Consider the following 27,745-nt stretch of genomic DNA (forward strand, 5'->3'; position numbering starts at 1 on the left):
GAGCCACCACACCCCGCCAGAGGTCATTTCTTCTGAAGCCTCTTTCCTTGGCTTGTCTTCTCCGTGTCCTCACGTGGCCTGCCCTCTGCATGTGTCTTTGTTCCATGTGCCTTTGTGTGTGTGTGTGTGTGTATGTGTGTGTTTGTGAGAGACACGGTCTCACTCTGTTGCCCAGGCTGGAGCGCAGTGGCTCACTGCAGCCTCGACCTCCCAGGCTCAAGTGATCTTCCAACCTCAGTCTCCTGAGTAGCTGGTACCACAGGCATACACTACCACATTTGGCTAATTTTATTATTATTATTATTATTATTTCTTATAGAGATTGGGTCTCCCTGTATTTCCCAGGCTGGTCTCAAACTCCTGGGCCTAAGAGATCCACCTGCCTCGACTTCCCAAAGTGCTAGGATTACAGGCACAAGTCACCATGCCCGGCTTCAGGTTCCTCTTCTTAAAAGGATACCAGGCATACTGGATTAGAACCCACCACGGTGGCCCCATTTTAGCCTAATTATCTATAAAGACCCCATCTCTAAATAAAGTCACATTATGAAGTAGTAGGGGGTTAGGACTTCAACATTTGAATTTGGGGGGTGACATATAATTCAGTCCACAGCAGCATAAAAGAGAAAGACTAAGATGAACAAACCAAAACTTACCTAGAGAAGAAACAGAAGTAACAAAAGGAGCCAAAACACTTACCATTTTTTAAAGTTCTAACTAGTACCATTCAAAGGATTAAAAAATGCACAACCTTATAAACACACTTGTGTAAAAAAAAAAAAAAAAAAAGCAATCATGAACATTAAAACTTCTTGGTGTTTAAAACTATCATTCTTAAAATTTTAAAACTTAGTGAGAAGAGCTGAGTAATGAAATGGATACAGCAATTATAACAGCAGTCAGTAAAACATGTTGGTAAATGTAAATAAAATCCTGACTATAGAAAAAAAAAGGCGGCTTCAGTTGAAAACAAAACAGAAGACGAAGAGTTTAAAGTGAAGTTTAAGAATTCTAAACTTGATTTATTCCGAGGTATTTATTTTCTTTAGACTTTGTTAGAAAAATGTAAACGTAGGTATGCATGTTAAATCTGTGGGGGTGGCTGTGGCCCAAGGTGGGTGGCCTGAGTATCCCATTCTTGGGTGGGGAAGAGGGAAACTAGTTTTCCCATAAAGCTGTCATTTCCCAGCTTCTAGCTTTATTTGGAAAGCCCACTTTCAGCTGCCTGCAATGCGTAGGCCCCATAACCTCAACTCCCATCTCCACGTGGGTGTGGGAATGCAGGTCCCTAAGCTACATATCTGGCTTGGTTATCTCTGAGGGTCATGAGGCTTCAATCACTCACTGGTGTAGGTAAGTTTCTTCATTTGTGGCACCTGGAGAACTCCCTTTGTTGCCTTCAAGCTCAGCTAAGAATATTAAAAGTTTTTTTTTTTTTTTTTGAGACAGAGTCTCGCTCTGTCACCCAGGCTGGAGTGCAGTGGCGCAATCTCAGCTCACTGCAAGCTCCACCTCCCAGGTTCACGTCATTCTCCTGCCTCAGCCTCCCGAGTAGCTGGGACCACAGGCGCCCGCCACCGCGCCAGGTTAATTTTTTTTTTATAGTTCTTAGTAGAGGCAGAGTTTCACTATGTTAGCCAGGATGGTCTCCATCTCCTGACCTCGTGATCCGCCCGCCTCGGTCTCCCAAAGTGCTGGGATTACAGGCGTGAGCCACTGCGTGTGGCCTAAAACTGTTTGTTTGTTTGTTTTTTATGTTTTATCTTTAACATTTCCATGGAAAAGGAAAGAGGAGTAGGGAGGCTCAGCCATCAGCTCAGTCTATCATTTTAACCAAGAAGTCTGTATTGTGAACACAGTTTACAACGAAAACAGCTTTGCAGTGCTGAGAATGCTTGAGGCACTATTCTAAGAGATTCACACATTATCAACCTCTTTTATCTTCATAACACTGTAACATGGGTACAGGCTGAGTGTCTCTTATCTGAAACGCTTGGGATCGTGGACTTTGGAACGTTTGCTATACATAGCGAACGATCCTGAGGCTGGGACTCAAGTCTCAACACAAAATTTATTTGTGTTTCATATACACCTTATATACATAGGCTGAAGGGAAAATATTGGCAATAGTTTTGTGCATGCATGAAAGTTTGTGTTGAGTTCTTATATATGACAGCTTCCACCTGTGGTCTCATGTCAATGCTCAAAAGTTTTCTGATTTTGGAGCATTTGGGATTTCACATTTTCAGATTCGGGATACTCAACCTGTACTATGAATCCCCATCTTATAGACAAGAAAGTTAGGATAGAGAAAAATTGACTGGCTCAAGGTCACACAGCTAGAAAGTACCAGAGGTGGTCTGGCTCTTCACTACTAAATATTATCACTGTGATATTCATTGGTGCCATTCAACCAACGTTTCCAGTCCCCCTCCTCCCTCAACAAACGTATTGGTAGGGTTATACCTCCCAGTGGTGGGATGAAGGCACATGATGAGTGCTGGTCAATGAGCTGAGAATGAAATTAACATGTCACTTCTGAGTCAGGGTATTTAATTGCTGGGACAAGACCCCTAGAGTTCATTTACTCTCTGGCGGAGTATCCAGCAATGTTTGAAATGATGGCTGCCCTCTTACCAGGGATCTTGAGTAATTATGGCCACCACTGAACCATAATGGATATATATTTAAAGATTTTTTTAAAATGTTTATTGTTTTAAGCTGTTCATATTTGGGGGCTATTTGTTGCCACAGAACAACCTAACTTATCCTGATGAATATAGTCTCTCAACTATTTTTCTAAATGAAAAAGCTGAGGCCGGGTGCGGTGGCTCACGCCTAAAATCCCAGCACTTTGGGAGGCCGAGGTGGGCGGATCACGAGGTCAGGAGTTCGAGACCAGCCTCGCCAACATGGTGAAACCCCATCTCTACTAAAAATACAAAAATTAGCCAGGCGTGGTGGTGCATGCCTGTAATCCCAGCTACTTAGGAGGCTGATGCAGGAGAATCACTTGAACGCGGGAGGCGGAGGTTGCAGTGAGCCGAGATTACACCACTACACTCCAGCCTGGTGACAGAGCTAGACTCTGTCTCAAAAAAAAAAAAAAAAAGTGGGGGTGGGGTGGGGAGGAGTTCACTAAAAGAACAACAGAATCTATAACTTCCAAACCAGTAGTGCTATCCAGAAGAAACTGTGTCACAGCCAGTGCTCTCTAAAGCTAACGAATCGAATTTTCACCAAATCCAAGAAACTAATATTAAAATTGGTCTGCAACCAATGGTCCCCATAAGATACTAGCAGTAGCAACCATGAAACTGTACCACAGGAGTGATTCTATGATCCAGGATCCACTGTGGGACCCTCCACAGAAAATAATGCAGGAGATAAAATGCATATAATCATACAGAAATCTAACTCACAGACAGAAAAATTACAAAGTAGATGAAAATCAACATGAGAGAGGGACGTAGGCAAAAACAACGAAGGGAAAGTCCATCTCAAGTAACTTTCTAATAATAGCAAGATCAGAAAAGAATTTAACTGCTTAAAATTCTCAATATGATCAAGAAAGGAATAGAATCTGTAAGGCAAGAAAAGGGCATTGTGGAATAAGAACAAATGATTTTGACAGTACACTTCAAATACACTTCTGGTTAAAGATCCAACTCTGAATACACTCATTCATCAGCCTCTGTTCTTTCCTGTAAAGTCCCTGAAAATGATGGCATGGAGGTTTTGTTTTAAAGACATAAAAGTCAAAAAAGGTGGAAGAGAAGAGTGACAAAACTGGAAGCTAAAAAGCTTAGATATTTGCTTGACATTTTCTTGTAAATGAATGGAGATAGCCCGTGGCTTTGAAGAAAACAATCGACAGTGTCAGCTGCTGCTAATAAAATTTGAGTTTTCAAGTGGAAATTAGAATCTCGGGAGCCTTACATCTGCCACCAAAAACGTGAAGCTTCTCAATACTGAAAGGCGTTCCCGATGAGATCAGTGTGACTTTTTTCTAATATCATATAATAAAATGTGTCAACGTTTGGAAGATCTGCTTAACTCAGTAAACCAATATTTTCCAAATGTTCAATGCATGATGTTACAAAATCACACACGGGTAAAAGATTCATCTGAAGTGCAACGCAGACCAATAGCCTGTAATGGGAGAGAGCAGAAAACATGAACTGGAATGGTTTCCAATTCTGCATTGTGACTAAACTTTAAGAAATTACTACTTGTCAAATTCTGGTGCAGTATCAAAGAAGAATATCTACAATATCCAGAAAGGTTATTAAAGTACTCCTGCTTTGGCCGGGCACAGTGGCTCACACCTGTAATCCCAGCACTTTGGGAGGCCAAGGTGGGCGGGTCACAAGGTCAGGAGATCGAGACCATCCTGGGAGTTTGTGGCAGGCGCCTGTAGTCCCAGCTACTCGGGAGGCTGAGGCAGGAGAATGGTGTGAACCCGAGAAGCGGAGCTGACAGTGAGCTGAGATCACCACTGAACTGAACTCTAGCCTGGGCAACAGAGCGAGACTCCGTCTCAAGAAAAAAAAAAAAAAAAAAACTCCTGCTTTTTTCAACTACATTTATGTGTAACATGTATTTCATATACATCAACCAAAACAACATATTGCAACAGATAGAATACAGAAGCAAAAATGAGAATCTAGCTATCTTTCATAAAGTCAGACATAAAAGATATTTGTAAAAATATAATGTGATTTGACTCCTCTATTTTTTTTATTTTGGAAGATATTGCTATTTTTCATAAAAATTATGTTAACATATAATGGATTATTTACTGTTATTTCAAAGTAAATAAATACTTTAAAATGTCTCTTTTAATTTCTAATGGCATTATATCAACAGATATAACCCACATAAACAAAAGCTCTTAGGAATTCAACAATTTTTAAGAATATAAAGGGCCTGCCAGGCATGGTGGCTCACGCCTATAATCCCAGCACTTTGGGAGGCCAAGGTGGGCAGACCACTTGAGGCCAGGAGTTTGAGACCAGCCTGGGCAACATGGCCAAACCCCATCTCTACTGAAAATACAAAACTTAGCAGGATGTGGAGGTGCACGCCTGTAATACCAGTGACTTGGGAGGCTGAGGCACAAGAATCACTTGAACTCAGGAGATGGAGGTTGCAGTGAGCCGAGATGGTGCCACTGCACTCCAGCTTGGGTGACAGAGAAAGACTCTGTCTCAAAAGCAAAAAAAAAAAAAAAGAATATAAAGGGCCTAGACCACAAAGTTTGATAATTATTAGGTAAAGAGTAACCAAACGAAAGCCTATGTTGTAAAATTAGTATCAGATCAGATCAATAGGCCTAAAGGTGAGATGCATCAGAGATAGATATTTCCAGGATGTTAAAAAATATAACCACCAAAACTAAAATAATTGTGGACATACATGTACCTAATAACGTTTCCTTGTATTTTATAAAAAATAAATTGACCCAATTATATGGAACAATTGCTAAATTCACAAACTTTGAAGGAGATTTTATCACATCTCTTTTTTTTGAGATGGAGTCTTGCTCTGTCACCCAGGCTGGAGTGCAGTGGCGCAATCTCGGCTCACTGCAAGCTCCGCCTCCCAGGTCAACGCCATTCTTCTGCCTCAGCCTCCCGAGTAGCTGGGACTACAGGCGCCCGCCACCACGCCCAGCTAATTTTTTGTATTTTTAGTAGAGATGGGGTTTCACCATGTTAACTGGGATGGTCTTGATCTCCTGACCTTGTGATCCGCCTACCTCGGCCTCCCAAAGTCTTGAGATTACAGGCGTGAGCCACCCCGCCCGGCTGTATCACATCTCTTTCAGAAACTGATAGAGGATGCATAGAGGTAGCAAAGATATGCAAGATGTAAACAACATAATGAACAAGCCTGACCTAATAAATGTATGTAAAACCCTGTCTCCTCCAGACTAGAGACACACATTCTCTTAAGCCCACATTGAGCAGTTACAAACTTGGAGCTGTTTCTAAGCCTCAGAGAAGACCTTAACAAGTTCAAAAGAACTGGTATCATGCAAAACATAATTCTCCCATCCCCATGCAATTGAATGAGAAAATCAAGAAGAAGAAGATGGTTTAAAATGCAAGTTTGGAAATTTAGAAACAATGGATTAAAGAAAAAAAAAATCAATGGCAATTATAAAATATAAGGAAATTAATGATAATAAAATCACCAAATATCCATATTTGTAGAACGCAGAAGTGCTTTTTTTTTTTTTTTTTTTTTGAGATGGAGTCTCGCTCTGCCTCCCGGGCTGGAGTGCAGTGGCGCAATCTCGCCTCACTGCAACCTCTGCTTCCCAGGTTCACACGATTCTCCGACCTCAGCCTCCCAAGTAGCTGGGATTACAGGTGCGTGCCATCACACCCAGCTAATTTATGTATTTTTAGTAGAGACGCGGTTTTGCCATGTTGGTCAGGCTGGTCTCGAACTCCTGACCTCAGGTGATGCGCCCTCCTTGGCCTCCCAAAGTGCTGGGATTACAGGCTCGAGCGACCGCACCCAGCCCAGAAATGCTATTTGAAGGCCGACTTACAGTCCTTTGCATACATGAAAAGGAGAAACAGTATAAATTAGCATGGAGCCCTAGTCCTGTTCTAAATTACTATTCGCATAAATGTAATGCCGACTGAGAAATACTGATTTTGACTAAAAAAAAAACAAAGTCCTTCCTAGGATGTAAATCCCTCATCGTTTTCAGGGCCTGTGAGGTTTTCACACTGCGAAGCCCTCCACGCCCTGGCTCGTGACTCCTCCACAACTTCATCTGCATACATGATCCTTGTGACTTGCTGTTTTCCAGCCACATTATACATTTATACAGAAATATAAAGCCTTTTGATTTCTCCAGCTTGCAAAGTTCTCTGTAGCCTCTGAGATCTCACAGGAGATATCCCCCTTTTTCCCTGCAACTCTTCCCTGGCCACCTCGTCATCAGCTCCCTTCGGCCCATTACTGAGGTCACAGCCACCTCTTCCTCACCATCCCTTCCACAGCCTCCTGTCCTTTTCCTTGACAGTACTTAATAAAATCCGATAAAATGCCTTATTTTGAGATGTATTTGTTTAATGTCTCCCTCCCCACACTAGATTGTAGGAATGATAAAGGAAGGGACTTTTAGTTGTTATTGCTGTTTTTCACTATCTAGGGGGCCAGCCACACATGCAGCTGGTACTTGGTAAACACCTGTTGAACAGATAAATGCCCCCTTGCCAATATGGCTATTTCTTCTCCCCAAAAGTGGCTGAACTCTTTCAGTTTAGATACGCTATCAGCTGTGGGACAATGAAAAAATAAATATACTTAATATATACTATACTGTATATAGGCCAGGCATGGTGGCTCACACCTGTAATCCCAGCCCTTTGGGAGGCTGAGGTGGGTGGATCACCTGAGGTCAGGAGTTCGAGACCAGCCTGGCCAACACGGTGAAAACCCGTCTCTGCTAAAAATACAAAAATTAGCTGGGCATGTTGGCACACGCCTGTGATCCCAGCTACTTGGGAGGCTGAGGTAGGAGAATTGCTTGAACCCAAGAAGCAGAGGGTGCAGTGAGCCGAGATCGTGCCACTGCACTCCAGCCTGGGAATGTATGTTATAGATAAAGTATGCATAATATACATGTATTATATATACAAATATATATTAAGTATATATTCATATATTTTAAATTTAAGTATAGATATGTTATAAATTATATATATATAAATTATATGCATGGGAGAATTTTATGTCTCCCTGATTTTCAGTAAATTATAGAGACAAAATTGCAGAATCGGTAAGTAGCAAATTAAGTAATTTTACATTGAAACCACTGACTCTACTTTGTAGCACAGAGTGATGGTCATGCCGATACCACAAGCCCTGATCCCCGCCTCCTGCCAGCTGTCCTGGCCCCTCTCCTGCCCTTGCTTTCTAGACCCTGGGTACACTGACTGACTGGCCTTCTCTCAAGGTTCTCAACCATGTTATGCTCCTTTGCGTAAAGGGCCTTCACCTATGCCCTTCCCTCTATTTGCAAGGGTCTTCCCTTTGCTTTTCATACAGGTAACTCCTGTTTATCCTTTTCAATCTGTTCAAATATCATTTTCCCAGGCTGGGCGCGGTGGCTCAAGCCTGTAATCCCAGCACTTTGGGAGGCCGAGACGGGAGGATCACGAGGTCAGGAGATCGAGACCATCCTGGCTAACACGGTGAAACCCCGTCTCTACTAAAAAATACAAAAAAAATCGCCAGGCGAGGTGGCGGGCGCCTGTAGTCCCAGCTACTCGGGAAGCTGAGGCAGGAGAATGGCGTGAACCCGGGAGGCGGAGCTTGCAGTGAGCTGAGATCCGGCCACTGCACTCCAGCCTGGGCGATAGAGCGAGACTCCGTCTCAAAAAAAAAAAAAAGAAAAAGAAAAACAAATATCATTTTCCCAGGAAAGGCTTTTCTAACCCTCAAACTATGCCAGTTCTCCTGTTCCACATTCGAATAGGTCCCTGTGTTACCACCGTCTCTAACTGCGTATCTGTGCAGTATCTGTCCAGCAGCTGCCTCCCTGATGGGAACAGAAACTCCAGGAGGGGAAGGAGCCATGTCTGTTGCCACGGCTGTATATGTGGATTCTGGCACAGTGCTTAGCACATAATGGGCATTCAACATTTGTTTAGCGAATAAACAATTTGGAGAATGTACTGAGGAAGCAAATATGTTATTTTGGATTTAGGAAAAATACCTTACTATGTTTATTAAAGCTTTTTCTTATTAGGAAAAGAAAAAGCTTATTTAATCTAGAAAAAGGATAGCTACAGAGCTAGTCAGTAAAACGTTCAAACATATGTGTACAAATGTGGACAGGAGAAAGGTGAGCTGCTGCCACTGCTGCTGACTTTGCACATCAACTTCCGGGAAGATCTTAGAAAGTACAGGTGACTCTCTAGGTCACAGATCACTAAATAGGAGTCCTTCCAAAAGATGGAAAGATGGCATGGGGTAGGGGAGAAGGATGACTTCATAAACTCATTCTAGTCCAAAATTCTCTGAGACAAAGCAATTTGCAAGTTTATTTGTGAATGAAATGCAGACTTGAGAAGCCACTCCATGAATCCTAGCAGCCAGCCAAAGTCCACTGAATGAAACCTCAATAAAGAAAACCTGAATTCAGACCAACACAGCCACATAGAGAAAACCATTTCCTCACCTGACATCAATGTCTGTCTATACTCCACATTTGGAGGGGGCAGGTGTTAGGTTCCTATGCCAATTTCTTTTTCCTTCTTTTTTTTTTTTTTTTTTGAGACAGTGTCTCACTCTGTCACCCAGGCTGGAGTGCAGTGGCATGATCTCAGCTCACTGCAAGCTCTGCCTCCCGGGTTCACGCCATTCCCCTGCCTCAGCCTCCCGAGTAGTTGGGACTACAGGCGCCAGCCACTATGCCTGGCTAATTTTTTGTATTTTTAGTACAGATGGGTTTCACTGTGTTAGCCAGGATGGTCTCAATTTCCCCACCTTGTGATCTGCCCGCCTTGGCCTCCCAAAGTGCTGGGATTACAGGCGTCAGCCACTGCGCCCGGCCTCCTATGCCAATTTCTAAAAGCCTGCTTGACCCATGAAGTGCCTCATGCCACCAGGAAATGCACTCAAAGTCCTCAGCATAGCTCTGCTGGGTTACAGCTCTGGGCTGTGGACGAGGGTGTCTCCCTGCTCACGTTCCACCTGCCAAGCAGTCACAGGAACTCCCTCCACTTCAAATCATTCCATATTTCCTTTAAAGGACAGTGTTCAGAGTCAGCCGCGTAGCATCCTGCTTCAGTCACTGCACTGTCCGATTCTTCCGTGTCAAACTCCCCCTGCCTCCCCTTTGTAAGGACATTTGGGATCGCACTTAGGGTTCACTGGGATAATCCGGGATAATCTACCCATCAAGGCAACCTGAACTCTGCCCATCTGCAAAGTCTCTTTGGCCATATAAGGCAACATTCACAGATTCCAGGGATCGGGACTAGGATATCTTTGGGGGTCATTATTCAGCCTACCACGCTCTTCTTCTAATTTTTCAACATAAAAATTCAGCTGAGCAGTTCTAACAGCCCCTTACCATGGTAATTCACTGATGTCTATGCGGAAGCTTTATCTGATCCTTTTTTGGAGGCGCACAGTCGTATTTTATCCTTTGAGGAGCACAGTCATATTTTCTAGCACATTCAAAGGACACGCTGGTCTCCTCAATTCCAGGACTGACGCTATAGAGACAAGTGATTTTCCTGGTCACTCTGGTTCCCGGTGTGGCACACAGAGCAGACAGGAGACGCCCGCCTGGCCCGTGGTGCCTACACTGTAAGATCTCAATAATCCAGCATCTTGGGCACAGGCAGAGTGGGAATGGCAAGTACTTTTAGGCAAAAATAAGAGACTGGCCCCCTTTGGTAAGGTATCGCCCTATGTCTGCCAGTTTCTACAGTGGGGCTGAATCGCTATTTCATGAGCAATAGTCTCATCTTCGTCAATGCCAAACAAACAAAATGCTTTAACGCAATTTAGCAACCATGTTAGTAAACACTTTCTACATGTTCACTTTAGGTAGCTATGGTGATCCTGATTTCTGGAAAAACATCTAAAATAACAGTTTCTGAAGCCTTATTCATATTCATTAATTTAACAAATATCATCAAGCACTATTTGCCACGTGAGTTAGCACTAGAGATCTAACAATGAATAGGATAGAGTGCCTCCCTTCAAGGGGCTTCCAGTGCAGTGGAGAACACAGACAAGTAAATGTCAATCAGTGAGCGAGGGATGCTATGACTGGGGAAATACAGGATTCTAGGGGAGCACGAAAGAAGGAAAAATTTCTTAGAGAAAATGATGCCCAACCTAAGCTAAAAAATATATAAGACAGTAGCTAAAGCAAGATGTATGAAGGATTGAAGGAGGGAGCAGAGAGGGAGGAATAGTAATTGGCGGAGGCGGAAGGTGTTCTAGGCACTGGGAAAAGCTTAATGAAAGCATCAGAGGGTCAGGCGTGGTGGCTCACACCTGTAATCCTAACACTTTGGGAGGCCAAGGTGGTAGACTGCCTGAGCTCAGGAGTTTGGGACCAGCCTGGGCAACATGGTAAAATCCTGTCTCTACTAAAAATACAAAAGAAAAAAAAAAAATCAGCCGGGTGTGGTGGTGTGTGCCTGTAATCTCAGCTACTCGGGAGGCTGAGGCACAAGAATCGCTTGAACCCGAGAGGTGGAGGTTGCAGTGAGGCGAGATCAGGCCACTGCACTCCAGCCTGGGCAACAGAGCGAGATTCTGTCTCAAAAAAAAAAAAAAAAAAAGAAAGTATCAGAGGCCAGGCCTAGCATTCCGGTGCAACTGATGAAGTGGGTCGGTATGGTGGGGTGTGTAATTCCAGTGACAGGGAATGCAATGACTAGACCACTGAGAACCAGTCTGGACTTTATCAGGAAGACATCAGGAGACCAACTTAAAATTAATAAGGTAGCTGGGTGTGGTGGCACATGCCTGTGGTCCCAGCTAGCGGGGAGGCTGAAGCAGGAAGATTGCTTAAGCCCAGGAATTCAAGTCCAGCCTGGGAAACATGGCAAGGCCCTGTCTCTTAGAAAAAAACCTAATAATGTAATAACATCTGTGTTCTGAAGACAACACTCTGAAACAAGGCAGAGAAAGGCTGAGAAGGAAGTAAGACACGAGGCAAGGTAGCAGGCTATTGCAGTAATCTAGCTAAAGGATGACAGTGACCCAGACGACAGGGGCGGTGAGGAACCAGTATGAACAGATTCTGCTGATATATAGCAAGCACAGCCGACAGGACTGGGTGACTCACCTCATGAGGAAGGAGTAACTGGGCAGACAGAGAAGGCATTCATGGAGAGGGGAGCATTGGGCCTGGCTTCCATTACATATATACATATACCTATTCTGCTTCATAAATAGAACAGAAATAACTCTCAGTAAAAAATGTAGGCCTGCTGTTGTTCAAATTAGAAAGGAGAACAATGAGTAAACCAGATAGTGGGTCAGGCACGGTGGCTCACGCCTGTAATCCCAGCACTTTGGGAGGCTGAGGCGGGCGGATCACCTGAGGTCAGGAGATTGAGATCAGCCTGACCAACATGAAGAAACTCCGTCTCTACTAAAAATACAAAATGAGTCAGGCGTGGTGGTGCACGCCTGTAATCCCAGCTACTCGGGAGGCTGAGGCAGGAGAATCACTTGAACCCAGGAGGTAGAGGTTGCGGTGAGCCGAGATGGCGCCATTGCACTGCAGCCTGGGCAACAAGAGTGAAACTCTGTCTCAAAAAAAAACTACATAGTAACTCAGAGACAAAAAATAGGCAACTTAGAGGCTTGATCCAGGAGTTCTAAATCTGACCAGTAGGAGTTGCAGCAAGAGAAAATACAGAAAAACAGAAGGAAGGGAATGACAAAAGAATTTCCCAGAATGGAATCTCTAGATTGTAAGGGGTGTCAAGCGTCCAACACAATGAATGAAAATATACCTGCTTTGAGGCATGCTCATAAATAAAAGATCCTAACATGTTCCAGAGAGAAGGAAATAAGTCACCTATACAAGGTCAAGAATCATGATAATGAAGGGCCTAAAAGGAACAAGACCCCAGTGGCAATGGGTATAGTACAGTATGCACCGAGATCTTAGATTCCAAAGAGCATTTCCCAATCAAAGGAACCAGGGATCCTTGAAGGAACAGCAGATTCCAGGGATAGGATAGAGAAAAAAGGAGAGCTTGGGACATTTTATGCTTCCAGAAAGCAACGAATTGCTCATAGATTATCAGGGAAACATCCCAAAGGATTGGCCAATTTGGGATATTTGGGCATCAAAAGGATGGCAAAGACCTGCACGCACCAGCAGAGATTTATTCTTTTTTTTTTTTTTTTTTTTTGAGACAGAGTCTTGCTCTGTCGCCCAGGCTGGAGTGCAGTGGCCGGATCTCAGCTCACTGCAAGCTCCGCCTCCCGGGTTTACGCCATTCTCCTGCCTCAGCCTCCCAAGTAGCTGGGACTACAGGCGCCCGCCACCTCGCCCGGCTAGTTTTTTGTATTTTTAGTAGAGACGGGGTTTCACCATGTTAGCCAGGATGGTCTCGATCTCCTGACCTTGTGATCCGCCCGTCTCGGCCTCCCAAAGTGCTGGGATTACAGGCTTGAGCCACCGCGCCCGGCCGAGATTTATTCTTCGTGCGACGTCATCCATCAGATCGTGTCTCTGTGATTCCTTGTGGTGTGATTCTTTGCGGTGGCTCAGACCAAAAGGTCTCAGAAAACCAGTTCTGTTCATTTTCTTGTCTTACTGTTCTTTTTAAGAAGCTCTGCTGGGGGTGGTGGCTCAAGCCTGTAGTCCTGATACTGCGGGAGGCTGAGGTGGGAGGATTGCTTGAACTCAGGAACTCAAGACCACCCTGGGCAACACAAGGGCACCGGACCCCCATCTCTATAAAAAATAAGTTGAAATTAGCCGGGTGCTGTGGTCAGGCCTGTAGTCCTAGATACTCAGGAGGCTGAGGTGGGAGGATCACTTGAGCCTGGGAGATGGAGGATGCAGTGAGCCGTGACTGTGCCACTACACTCCAGCCTGGGCAACAGAGTGAGACCAGAACCACAACTCTGGGTTCTGGAGCAGAGCTGGGTGGTCAGTCATGAGCCCTGTGTGCCCTCCCACCCATAGAGGCCACCTGGAACTGAAGAGCACTAGAATTTGTGGCTGCAAGAGGGGACGTCATCCACTCAGCGCTCCACTCGCCACGCCCCTAGTCAGTGGCCATTAGGGTCTGTCATCACTGGGATTTTCACTTAACTGCTGATCCGTTTCCTCGCTTGGCTTGGTCACTGGCAGAGGAACAGGGTAATTACTGGGGTTGGTCGGGCCCTTTTTAATTCTCTATGAGAAGATTAGAAACTGAATTCCAAAACTGAAGATAATTCAACCTTTCAGCTTTGTGGTTATGCTCTAAGTACAACGTATTTTGTTAGTAAGATTTCGAGACTTGATTCCAAAATGACCTAGCCTATTGTTTTCCTCATTTAATGAAAACCAAGAGAATAATTCAGCAGGCCGGTCAATCACATGCAGATATCTGCAGTCAATGTGCTGCCCTTTTCTAGCCCCCCTGACTCCCTATTGCTCAGGTCACCATAAAACTCCAGACGGGGCTACAACCCCATTCTTAACACCTACAGCTATCATGGCCTTTTTTTCACTCTAACAAAAGGAATAAAAGCTGATGATGGTCCTGGCAGGGATATAGTTTTTTATCCTCAGTGAGTCTGTGTTCCTGTGACAGAAAATGGCTGACTCTGCCCTATCTCCGAGGAGCGAATGTGCACATTAGCAAACCACCAGCATAGCTGCCTTCTCTCCAGGAGGCCACCGCAGAGGAAACCAAGTTTGCATTGGCAACGAATGGAAAAATACCTCCTATGTGTATATGTACACATGTAGCCATCCGGGTATGAAATGGAGATGAGGATAGGGGAGGCGTGGAGGAAGCAGCAAAAGGGATGGGGGCAAAATGTGTGAGTCGAAGGACCTCTGACGGTGACTGTGATGCTGTGTATATACATGTCACCATGTGGATGTGCTTCTGTGCATGTGGGGGGTTTCGATCTGTAATGTGAGCGTATGAGAACCAATAAAAAGTACAGCACTAAATACATTCTCCGCATATTCAACAAGGGCACTGGTTCTCAAATTTGGCAGCACCTTGAAATCATCTGGGAAGCTTCAAAAACTACTGATGCTTGGGCCCCACCCTGGAGGTTGTGATTCACTTGGTATAAATTACTGTGGTAGGCCGGGCGCAGTGGCTCATGCCTGTAATCCCAGCATTTTGGGAGGCTGAGGCGGGTGGATCACCTGAGGTCAGGAGTTTGAAAACAGCCTGGCCAACAGGATGAAACCTCGTCACTACTAAAAATACAAAATTAGCCGGGCGTGGTGGCGGGCGCTTCTAATCCCAGCTACTTAGGAGGCTGAGTCAGGAGAATCGCTTGAACCCGGGAGGTGGAGGTTGCAATGAGCTGAGATCACACCACTGCACTCCAGCCTGGGCAACAAGGGCGAAACTCCGTCTTGAAAAAAAAAAAAAAAAAAAAAATTACTGTGGTAGACAGAACAATGGCTCCCTAAAGATGTCCAGATCGTAGTCCCTGGTGTCTGTGAATATGTTAGGTTAAATGGCAAAGGAGCCATTAAGCTTGTAGAAGGAATACGGGGTGCTCATCAGCTGACCTCAAAATGGGGAGGTGATCCTGGATTATCTGGGTGGGCCCAATGCCATCACAGGGGTCCTTAAAAGTAAAAGAAGGAGGTAGCAGTCAGAGGTAGAAGTGATGCCATATGAGAAGGACTCAACCTATTGTTGTCTCTGAAGACGGAGGAAGGGGTCATGGGCCAAGGCATGTGGCTGGACCTCTCAAAGATGGAAAATCAAAAGACATGAATTCTCCCCTACATCGTCCAGAAGGAACAGCCACCCTGCCCATGCCTTAATTTTAGCCCAGTGTGACTCACATCAAACTTCTGGCCCACAGAACTGTAAGACATTAACAGCGTGAGTGTGTGTGTGTGTGTGTGTGTGTGTGTGTGTGTGTGTGTGTGTGTGTGTGTGTGTGTGTGTGTGGTGAGACAGAGTCTCGCTCAGTCACCCAAGGTAGAGTGAAGTGGTGTGATCTCAGCTCACTGCAACCTCTGCCTCCTGGGTTCAAGCCATTCTCCTGCCTCAGCCACCTGAGTAGCTGGGACTACAGACACCCACCACCACACCCGGCTAATTTTTGTATGTTTAATAGAGGTGGGGTTTCACCACATTGGCTAGGCTGGTCTCAAACTCCTGACCTCAAATGATCCACCCACCTCGGCCTCCCAAAGTGGTTGGGATTACAGGCGCGAGCCACTGCACCCAGCCTTGCGTTGTTTTAAGCCACAAAACTGGTGGTAATTTGTTACAACAGCAATAGGAAACTAACATACTTCAACCTGAGGAAGCTAATTTTACAAATCAAATTTAAAAAATGAAAACAACAACAACAAAAAACTAACACAGGTATGGCCTGGTCTCTCAGAGTTTTAAAAGCACCCCAGATGATTCTAATATGTAGCAAAGTATGATAATGACTAAACCAGAGGAAAGACAAGATAAAGACGTGTGGCGTGATCGCCTTGTGCTGGACAAAGAAACAGTGCTTTCATCTGGGAACTTAGTAAATCATCCCACCAAATTACGCACCATCACTTGTTAGCCATCCACCCACAGGCACTGCAGCTTACCTGCACGTATATCACAATACATGATCATCAGTTTGGTGGCCAGAGCCCTTTCTAGTCTCACCCACTGAATAGGCTAAATTTCCTTGGGATGAGGAACAATTGCATATCAGATAGGCAGATTTTCTATAAAGCTTACTTTCCTTATTTTTTTTTTTTGAAATGGAGTCTTTTGCCCAGGCTGGAGCGCAGTAGCATGATCTCGGCTCACTGCAACCTCTGCCTTTCGGGTTCAAGCAATTCTCCTGCCTCAGCCTCCCGAGTAACGGGGATTACAAGCACACACCACCATGCCCGGCTAATTTTTTGGTATCTTTAGTAGAGACGGGGTTTCACATGTTGGCCAGGCTGCTCTCAAACTCCTGACCTCGTGATCCACCCGCCTCGGCCTCCCAAAGTGCTGGGATTACAGGAATGAGCCACTGTGCCTGGCCTATAAAGCTTACTTTCTTATCAATACTATCACTTAAGGAACTGACCAATAACTGAATTATATGCAAATACATAAATTGGCCTGTTCATGTTGGTACCATCAGGACAAGAACTAAGTTGTCCTCTCTGTGCTGAAACTATTAGAATTGTAAAGAGAGAAGGCTTCTCCATTGGGTTTAGTAACCTATTTATTTATGACATGATAAACAGATGGAATTGATTTATGACAGATAAATGGAACAGCACTGTGGGAATAAACTAACTTATTCTTCCCAAGGATGGAGAACAGAAGTGCCTGCTGTAGGATTCTGAGAAGTGCAGCCCTCTCCTCAGAGCGGGTGTTCATCTATCCCCAGGGCTTCGATGCTTGCTCATACATGATGGTAACTTCTCTTTGAGATGGAGTCATGCTCTGTCACCCAGGCTGGAGTGCAATGGTGCAATCTCGGCTCACCACAACCTCCACGTCCTGGGTTCTAGCAATTCTCCTGCCTCAGCCTCCCAAGTAGCTGGGATTACAGGCGCACACCACCACACCCAGCTAATTTTTCGTATTTTTAATAGAGATGGGGTTTCACCGTGTTGGCCAGGCTGGTCTCGAACTCCTGATCTTGTGATCCACCTGCCTTGGTCTCCCAAAGTGTTGGAATTACAGGCATGAGCCACTGCGCCCACCTGATAACCTTTCTTGAAAGCCATTCCATCATGGTAGTATTACTAAAAGCTAAAACCTTAGATGGAATCTTTTACCTTTTCTTTTTCTCTTCCTACTTTGTCTTCTTTAGAGAGGAAGCTGGTTTAGCAGCAAAAGCAGTCACGTTAGAATCAGAAGACGTGAGCTGGAGTTTAGCTCTGTCACTCACAAATGATGTGGCCTCAGGGGGCCCAAAGCCACTCTGAGTTTTGCCTCTCACACGTGAGGAGGGTGCCGCCTTCGTGATGTTGTATGGAGATTAAATGAAATGACACAGATGAAAGCGCTTAGCACATAGTGGAGGCTTTCCGTAAATGCCAGCTTCACTGCCACTCAACGACTCCACGCTGTCACACGTCACCTCTACCCTACAGCTGCTCCCATCTCTTCTCTTTGGCTCCGCCCTCCCCCTGAGCTCTGGTACATCTCCCACTGCCAACCGGACACCTCCACTCGGATCTCTCGCCGGCATCTCTAATTAGACACATGCAAATCGGACTCACCATCTTACCCCCAAACCAGTGTCTCCTCTCAAGTTCCCTGACTTCGTCCCTAACAGTAAAATCACTGGCAATCCCGTGCACCCATATTTCTTCCCCATTCCCACTCCTACAACCTATCCAGGCCCTCCTCAAGCACAAGAGCCTTGCAGATGCCTCCACATCTTAAACTCTCTCCAATCCATCCTGCTTGCAGTTTGCAAATTCAGATTTTTCCAACCAGACTTGTCACATCAAACACTGAACAAAGATATTCAAACCCTTTTCTGCCCTGAAGCCTGGTACACAGGATCGAAGAAGAGCAAACCCCACCGGGTGTGGGGATGATATGAGGCCCACACAGCCTCAGTGTACAAAGTGCTGAGCAACTGCGTATCACTGCCACATAAAAGAAAAGCTCTTGGGATGAATGGATCATAAAACACAGTATTGTTAAAAGTAGCTACTGAGAACGGAAAACTTTTTAACCAAATTTCTTTGCATAGTATTTAACAACTACAATCTAAATCTGCCACAACCCCCATTCCAATGCATTAAACTGTAACAATCATTGACAAACCACTTTACATGTGAGTATATGTGCTCACATATTATACATGTGAGTATATGTACATGAATGAGTATAATATTAAACTCATTCAACGAATGCTCAAGCCTTTAGCATTTATGTCAACGGAAAATCGGGTCAATCTCAGACTTATTCTTACCATTTTGTTCATCCAATTCATTCCCAATTTCCTGTCCCATTTGTTTTTGGCGACTTATGATGGAAGAAAGGGCATCAAGGCCTGCGTCCTGTTCTGAAAGAAAAAAGAAAAACAACTAACTAGAAACTAGAAGAAAACAACTTAAAATCCATAAGTATACCCAGGCATGTAACACAACTTAATATATAAATCAGTCAGGAAAAAAGAGATAAAAGAGTTAACATTACTTGAACAAAATTTAAAAATTAAACACCTACCCGACACCTTAAACTAAACTGCTTTCCAAAAGAATTAAGATTTTAAATATGAAAAACAAAGTAAGATCTGGAAACATGAACACTTAAACTTTCTGACACTTAATATATAAAGAGCATGTACAAATCAATAAGAAAAAGACTAAATATCCCAATTTATTTATTTATTATTTATTTATTATTATTATTATTATTATTATTTTTTGAGACGGAGTCTCTGTCGCCCAGGCTGGAGTGCAGTGGCGTGATCTTGGCTCACTGGAAGCTCCGCCTCCCGGGTTCACACCATTCTCCTGCCTCAGCTCCCCAAGTAGCTGGGACTACAGGCGCCCGCCACCACGCCCGGCTAATTTTTTGTATTTTTAGTAGAGACGGGGTTTCACCGTGGTCTCAATCTCCTGACCTCATGATCCACCTGCCTCGGCCTCCCAAAGTGCTGGGATTACAGGCGTGAGCCACAGCGCCTAGCATATCCCAATTTTTTAATCAGTAGAGGATACAGGCAAGAACTTCACAATATAAAAGAAAATGAACAAATAAAAGTTTTGAAATCGCTACTAATTTTTTTAAAAAACAAAAAACAACTTCCTTTGGCTTATCAGATTTATAAGGATTAGAAAGAATGACAATATCTAAGCTTAATTAAATTGTGACTATCTAGAAGCTCCCAAATACTACATAATAGGTGAGTAAGTTTTACTGATGGCCGTATTTCTCAAGTGTAGACTGTGACCACCTTTTTACCTGCCAATTCTAAGTCTAGGAATGTATGTAAGAAAACATTCAGATAGCATGCAATGATAGATATACAAGGATATTCCCTGAAACATTTGTTTCCTGTGCCAGGTATCAACTTAGTGCCTCTCAGCTCCAAATTCACTCTCTTTGGCTGTTCTATGAAAAGGAACAAGCTGGGCACCGTGGCTCATGTAATCCCAGACACTTTGGGAAGCCAAGGCAGGAGGTTCACTTGAAGCCAGGAGTTCAAAACCATCCTGGGTCAAAAGTAAGACCTCACCTCTAGAAAATTTTCTTAAAATAATTAGCCAGGCAGCTGGGTGTGGTGGCTCATGCCTTTAATCCCAGCACTTTGGGAGGCTGAGGTGGGCAGATCACGAGCTCAGGAGATCGAGACCATCCTGGCTAACACAGTGAAACCCCGTCTCTACTAAAAATACAAAAAAAATTAGCCGGGCCTGGTGGCGGGCGCCTGTAGTCCCAGATACTGGGGAGGCTGAGGCAGAAGAATGGCGTGAACCCGGGAGGCGGAGCTTGCGGTGAGCTGAGATTGTACCACTGCACTCCAGCCTGGGTGAGAGAGTGAGACTCCATCTCAAAAATAAATAAATAAATAAATTAATTAATTAATTAGACAGGTACGACGGCATGTACTTGTAGTGTCAGCTACTTGGGAGGCTGAGGTGAGAGGACTGGTTGATCATCCAGCAGTTCAAGGCTGCAGTGAGCCATGATCACGCCACTGCACCCCAGCCTGGGTGATAGAGGGAGGCTCTGTCTCTACATAAAAAATAAAAATAATTTAAAAAAATTTTTAAAAAGAAAATGAACCAAGGCCCCTTGAAGATTTTTTTCCTTTGTCAGAGGTTTTGCTTCCTGGCTCCAGCCTGCTCTCTTGGCAGGCTCCTTTAGCAACTGCAGCTCCTTCAGTGCCTGGCCCCTTCAGTGCACAGTGGCCAGCAACACCCGGAACCAGCAACTTCTCCCAGCACACACCCTCCTGGGGCAGGTTTATAACAGAGGCGCCTCCATGGAGGTTCTTCCCCATGAAGAGTTGCCCCCAGTATCCCAGAGGGCAGATCTCCGGGAGGTTCTGATAGCAGGGCACCCCTGGGGCTTCCGTGAAATTCAGGGACCCTCAGCTGAGCCCTCTCTCAGCCCTGGGGGCCTGGGGCTCCTCCCTGGACACTCTGTCTCAGGCTGAGACTTGGTGACTGCAGCTTATCCCTGCTAGTTCTGTATTCTTCAGAGTTATTCTGACCTCTTGTTAGCTAATACCTCATTACTCTAATCTCTGTTATAGTTAACAATTTACATTCAACTTTCCCTGTCAAGTTTCTCTCTCCCGATTAGACCCAGAGTGATATATTTATAACAGTGAAAAATTAGAAAGTACCTAAATGCCCAACAGAGATTTGTTTAAAAATGTATAGTATATCCATATAGTAAAACACTATACAGCCATTGAAAATCACATCGTTTATATATATTTTGATGTTGAAAGAAGTTCATATGTTCTTAAGTAGAAAAGCAGGAAGCTGGGCGCAATGGCTCACGCCTGCAATCCCAGCACTTTAGGGGGCTGAAGCGGGCAGATCACTTGAGCCCAGGAGTTTGAGACCAGACTGGGCAACAATGTCTATCTCTACTAAAAATACAAAAATTATCTGGGTGTGGTGACATGTGCCTATAGTCCCCGCTACTCAGAGAAGAATGGATCACTTGAGTGTGGGAGGTAGAGGTCACAGTGAGCCGAGATCGCACCACTGCACTCCAGCCTGGGTAACAGAGTGAGAACCTGTCTCAAAAAAAAAAAAGATACAAAACAAAGTATAGTAAAACAGCTTTTGTTTTAAAAATGAAAATGTATTACTTTGAAACTTTCTGCAAATTTAAAGAGCAAAGTGAGTTTTTGGAAATTTAAAGAAAAAGGTGAGTTTAACTCAAGTCACTCAAGATCTTTTCTTTAAAATTTAATATGTATTTTTTTAACTGAGGGTCTCGGTCGTCTCTTCGTAAAAATTTTCTTCCTCTAATTTCAGGTGCTTTGAGAACACTGTGACGCTGAGTGTAATGACTCTTGTTCACCACGCAACACGCCACATGAAGGTAACATTATACCCCTCGCAGCTTCATTTGTCTACAGGGTTTTTGAAATGACTGTTTCACATAAAGGCATATCTACAAAAGCAGAAATCACAAAGGTCTTACTCAAGGTTGCATTAACATTTACTTATATTTTTTTCCAAGTCTTTTTATGGAATTAAACCATTAAACTTAGCTCTTTAATTCATCTGGAATTTATTTAAACTAACGGTGTGAGGTAAGAACCCCTTCGTGACATTGTTTGACACTCTGAACTTTTTTTAACTATACAAATAACCTGCCGTCTTTAGGGATCATTCAAAAGGACCATTTTATAGTAAAATCACTTTATAATGAGGTCCTCTTGGTCTTTAATAACAACCTCCTGGATGGCCTCCAAGATAAATCCATCCTCAACCAAGTGCTCCTACAGGATGACTGATGTTATAGTAAAATTCTAAATGCATCTGATGAATAATCTATATATATAGGACCGAGGGTCAAGTGTCAATGTGGATTAAAAGATAAAACCATTTAAAAAGAGGAAAGGAGATTCCTCCAGTTTCCATTAGGAAAAGAGTCATTAAACTCCTAAAATTGCTTTATTTAGTAGAGACATAGATGATGAATGAAAAATACACTAATAACACTCTTTAATCTCAAACTTGACTCATTATCTGACTTAGCAACCTGATGATCATCTACTACACAGGAGAAAGAGAGCTGAAAGTTCTGTTCCACTCTAATAATTTTTAGAAGCTTAGCAATTCTCTCCACATCTTTAAGTGCTGCAATAAATTTTCATTTCACAATCCAAAGACACAGAAGATTCAGATAATCAATATGCTGCAGAGGTAATAATAATCACTTTCACAACCTGGGCTTCCCCAAGTCCTGAAGAGGCATTTCTAATGGGAGGTGGTATGGCTATCTTGGAGACAAGGATCAAAATACAATGCTGCTGACTGCAAAAATATAAATAATCAAGAACCATGCATGGGCATGGTGGTGTGCGCCTGTAGTCTCAGCTATTCGGGAAGCTAAGACAGGAGGACTACTTGAGCCCAGAAGATCAAGTCCAGCCTGGGCAATACAGCAAGATGCCTGTCTCAAAAAGAAAAAAAGAAGAAGAAACCATACCATGTAGTTTCTTTTTTCTTTGAGACAGAGTTTCGCTCTTGTTGCCGAGGCTGGAGTACAATAGCATGATCTCGGCTCACTGTAAGCTCCACCTTCCAGGTTCAAGCAATTCTCCTGTCTCAGTCTCCCCCGGTGGCTGGGATTACAGGCGTCCGCCACCACGCCTAGCAAATTTTTGTAATTTTAGTCAAGATGAGGTTTTGTCATGTTGGCCAGGCTGGTCTCGAACTCCTGACCTCAGGTGATCCACCCGCCTCGGCCTCCCAAAGTGCTGGGATTACAGGTGTGAGCCACCACGCCCGGCCACCATGTAGTTTCTTACCAACAAAATTACCATCATGTCATAACTGCTAAAATCTGCCCTACTCTTTCACATAATCCAAGTCACTATGATATCACAAGAGGATACTCTATTAGTCATTATTCTATCTTACAATGATTTGAATTTTTAAAAATGATAGATCATTGTTACAGATAGAATATCCCCCATGTCTAAGATGTCCACGTCCTAATCCCTGGTTCCTATGAATATATTCCCTCACATGGCAAAAGGGACTTTGCAGATGTAATTAAGGTGAAAGAATGTGAGATGGGGGAGTAGCCAGGATCATCCAGGTGGACCCAACATAATCACATGAGTCCTGAAAAGCAGAGAACCTTTCCCGGCTGCTGTCAGAGGGAGCATGAAGAAGGGTCAGAGAGAGAGAACTCGCTGGCTTTGAAGATGGAAGAAGGGATGTGGGAGGCCTCTAGAAGCTAGACAAAGGGAATGAATTCTCCAGAACGAGCCTCCAGAAAGGAATCAAGCTAACAGCTTGATCTGAGCCCTGTGGGACCCGCATTGGACTTCTCACCTACAGAACTGTAAGATCATAAATGGGTTTTAAGTCACTAAGTTTGTGCTAATTTATTAAAGCAGCAATAGAAAACCAATACAATCTTTTTTAAAAAAATCTCTTTGAAATTATTAGGTGTTTGGATACTTCCCATCTGTAGACGTTCAGAAATGCAGGATCTGGACTATGGGAAACTAAAGGGCAAAGGCAGCTTCAAAGAAGAAACTGCGCAGAAGGAAAAAGAAGAGTTGGAAAAAGAACCTATATATTAAAGCAATTTAAGAGACATAACTAGTTGCAATGTATGGGCCATATTTAGATCCTGAATTGAACTATCTAAAAGAAAACATCACAGCACGATCAGGGAAACCTGGACGCTGAGTGTTTGATTAGATTCAGGAAATACTGTTAACTTCTTAAGGGTGACAATGGCATGTGACTATAGTTTTCCAAACATATTTTAGACATATATTCTCGAATATCCACTGATGAAATGATACGATGTCTGGGATTTGCTTCCAAAATAACCTAGGGGCCGGGTAGGATGGGTAGGTTACTGGATGGTATATACATGTGAACAGATGGGCTATAAGTTGAAAATCACTGAGGCTGGAGAATGAGTAGGACAAAGTCATTATCTGACACTCTCTACTACTTTTATGTGTTTGAAATTTTCCACAGTAAAAAGTTATCAGGCCGGGCACGGGGGCTCATGCCTATAATCCCAGCACTTTGGGAGGCCAAGGCGGGTGGATCACCTAAGGTCAGGAGTTCGAGACCAGCCTGGCCAACATGGTGAAACCCTGTCTCTACTAAAAATACAAAAAAATTAGCCAGGCCTGGTGGCGGGTGCCTGTAATCTCAGCGACTCAGGAGGCTGAGGCAGAAGAATAGCTTGAACCTGGGAGGTGGAGGTTGCAGTGAGCCAAGATCGTGCCATTGCACTCCAGTCTGGGTGACAGAGCAAGACTCCGTCTTTAAAAAAAAAAAAAAGGGACAACCCTAAGAGCTGCAACCACAGTTCCTAGATTGAGTACAAGATCCAGACCCCAATGGCTGTCTTCTCCTATGTCTTTGACATACATGAGACTTCTTCTTTTCCTATTTCTTTGCCCCAGATCTGAGCCCAGCTAGTGGCACGGAGCACCAACATATTTAAATCAAGGACTGAAATGTACACCACTTGTTTAAATCAATGAATGACCACAGAGGGCCCTCCAGGTTTACAAAAGAAAGGAATACAGTCTCTGCCAGACAGAAAGCCTCCTGGCCAATACTAGAGAGCGCTCTGAGTTTACACAGTCAAAAACATAGTTGATGTCGTGTTGCCCAATGCCCACAGAGAAGCAATGAACCTTTCACATTTAACATATACATGAATGAAAGAGAAGAAAATTAGGTCGCCTGGGTGCAGTGGCTCACGCCTATAATCCTAGCACTTTGGGAGCCTGATGCGGGTGGATCATCTGAGGTCAGGAGTTCGAGACCAGCCTGGCCAACATGGCCAAATCCCATCTCTACTAAAAATACAAATATTAGCCAGATGCGTTGGAATGAGCCTGTAGTCCCAGCAACTTGGGAGGCTGAGGCTGGAGAATCGCTTGAACCCAGGAGGCGGAGGTTGTAGTGAGTTGAGATTGCACCACTGCACTCCAGCCTGGGTGACAGAGTGAGACTCCATCTCAAAAAAAGAGAAAAAAAAATTAGGTCAAGCTAGATAAAAAGTTAATCACTTGGGAGGCCGAGACAGGCGGATTACGAGGTCAGGAGATCGAGACCATCCTGGCTAATACGGTGAAATCCCATCTCTACTAAAAATACAAAAATTAGCCGGGTGTGGTGGCGGGCACCTGTAGTCCCAGCTACACGGGAGGCTGAGGCAGGAGAATGGCGAGAACCCGTGAGGCAGAGCTTGCAGTGAGTGGAGCTCATGCCACTGCACTCCAGCCTGGGCGACAGAGCGAGACTCCATCTCAAAAAAAAAAAAAAAAAAAAAAGTTAATCACTATGTTAGAAGACTCAGAGCAAGTTTAAGAATAGATGTTTTTATTTTTGTTTTAAGATTTTAGGAAAGGAATCCTTCTAGTCTCGGTGACAGCTACAAGAAAGGGTATCTTCAAAGAAAGTTGTCCATGAAGCTGTGACTGCAAGGGTTCAAAAGTTAGCTACTAAGATTCCCAGGTGTGAAATGGAGTCTGACTAGCCACCTTCCACAGCCCTATTTCACATGCAAACACCGAAAGACCTAAGAACGCAGACATCTAGAACGATTGTACAATTTCCTGCTAGAGTCTGGAAAGAACATCTATAGAAAAACCGTAGGACTAGATGGAGCTGATGAAGAAACCCCATCAACAGAGACCTCCTGGGTAAAGGCGGAAAGACACTTCATACTTCCCCAAGGTCCGCGATCCATCCGACTCAGGGACAAGGGTCTACAATAAACAAAACGTTTTGAAACAAGAAACAAGTACCTTTGTTTCTTCTATCTCAGGGATCTTTCAGGCAATTAAGTGATTGTCATCACCCACCCATCTTCTGCCTATTGCCCATTTCACGCTTCAAATTACAGCTTAAGGGGCACAGAAGCCAAACTGGCTAATTTGTTATGATGAGGCCTCACTTCTAGGTTAGGCAAGGAAGATATTCCCTGCCCTTCGGACTATGTTCTACCAGTGAACTGTTATTTTGGGATGATTTTCAAAGTTTCTAAGGGTCAGCTAGAGTGCAGAATGGCTAAGGGATTCCACAGGCTAAAGGAAGTTAGAAATGACCTTTTATGGCTCTTTATTTTCACTTAATGCAGGACCTGGCAATGACGCAGACAAAGCCATAGCAACCTCAGCACATTGTCAAGATTCTTGAGGCAGAGAAAAGGCTAATAAGGGTTCTGTGTGAAGATTACTTCTGTTTTCGTATTTGTCCTTGAAAGCTCGCTAGCAAAGAGGAATATGGCATTTCTTTTTTTCTTTTTTTTTCTCAAAACAGAGTCTTGCCCTGTCACCAGGCTGGAGTGCAGTGGCGTGATCTCAGCTCACTGCAAGCTCTGCCTCCCAAGTTCAAGCCATTCTCCTGCCTCAGCCTCCCGAGTAGCTGGGACTACAGGTGCCCGCCACCACGTCCAGCTATTTTTTGTATTTTTAGTAGAGATGGGGTTTCACCATGTTGGCCAGGATGGTCTCAATCTCTTGACCTTGTGATCCGCTTGCCTCAGCCTCCCCAAGTGCTGGTGTGAGCCACCGGAATATAGCATTTCAAAACACAAAGGTAAGATCAGTGGAAAGAAACTGACCTGCAATGTGCATTGCCACTCCCCCTAAACTCCACCCACACCCCACCGGCCAGCAGGCTTCCCAAGGGTGAGAATCTTCATAAGGAAGCTCTGTTCTGGAGACTGTGACAAACACTTTGAGGAGCATCCTCTCACACCAACCTAAAGCAACCCCTGAAAGTAGCACCTTCTCCGGGACAAGCATCCTCTTCCCGACTGAAAACAGCTTCTCTTGTCAAAATGCAACAATGCCAGAAAATGCATGAGTATCAGCTATAAGGTGCTCCATTCAGGAACTGTGAATCCTGAAGAGTGGTTGTGCTGCATGTAAAGCTGTGTTGCGGCCGGGCGCGGTGGCTCAAGCCTGTAATCCCAGCACTTTGGGAGGCCCAGATGGGTGGATCACGAGGTCAGGAGATCGAGACCATCCTGGCTAACACGGTGAAACCCCATCTCTACTAAAAAATACAAAAAACTAGCCGGGCGAGGTGGCGGGCGCCTGTAGTCCCAGCTACTCAGGAGGCTGAGGCAGGAGAATGGCGTGAACCCAGGAGGCGGAGCTTGCAGTGAGCCGAGATCTGGCCACTGCACTCCAGCCTGGGCGACAGAGCGAGACTCCGTCTCAAAAAAAAAAAAAAAAAACAAAAAACCATATAATTTTTACTTGCAAATTAAAAATTGTTTTAAATTTAGAAAGTCATACAGCTAACTATATGACTCAGTCATTCCACTTGTAGGTATTTACCTCAGGAAAAAAATGCAAATTTATGTCCATACAAAGACTT

At 44.2% G+C, this 27,745-nt stretch overlaps 1 protein-coding gene across 12 annotated transcripts in view; it reads right to left on the reverse strand.

Moving 5' to 3' along the window:
* The window catches only part of STX8 (syntaxin 8), a 358,471-nt gene that overhangs the window by 259,120 nt on the left and 71,606 nt on the right, over positions 1–27,745 (reverse strand). For all 12 annotated transcript variants that reach the window (XR_012425279.1, XR_012425280.1, XR_010582271.2 and 9 more), the window contains exon 6: positions 18,637–18,729. Coding sequence is in view for 7 of the 12 variants with exons in the window: in XM_005582878.3 (XP_005582935.1) it covers positions 18,637–18,729 (93 nt within the window). In the remaining 5 variants the exon portion in view is untranslated. The remainder of the gene's footprint in view (positions 1–18,636; positions 18,730–27,745) is intronic.

Source organism: Macaca fascicularis, chromosome 16, assembly GCF_037993035.2.
Source record: "Macaca fascicularis isolate 582-1 chromosome 16, T2T-MFA8v1.1".
NCBI lineage: Eukaryota > Metazoa > Chordata > Mammalia > Primates > Cercopithecidae > Macaca > Macaca fascicularis.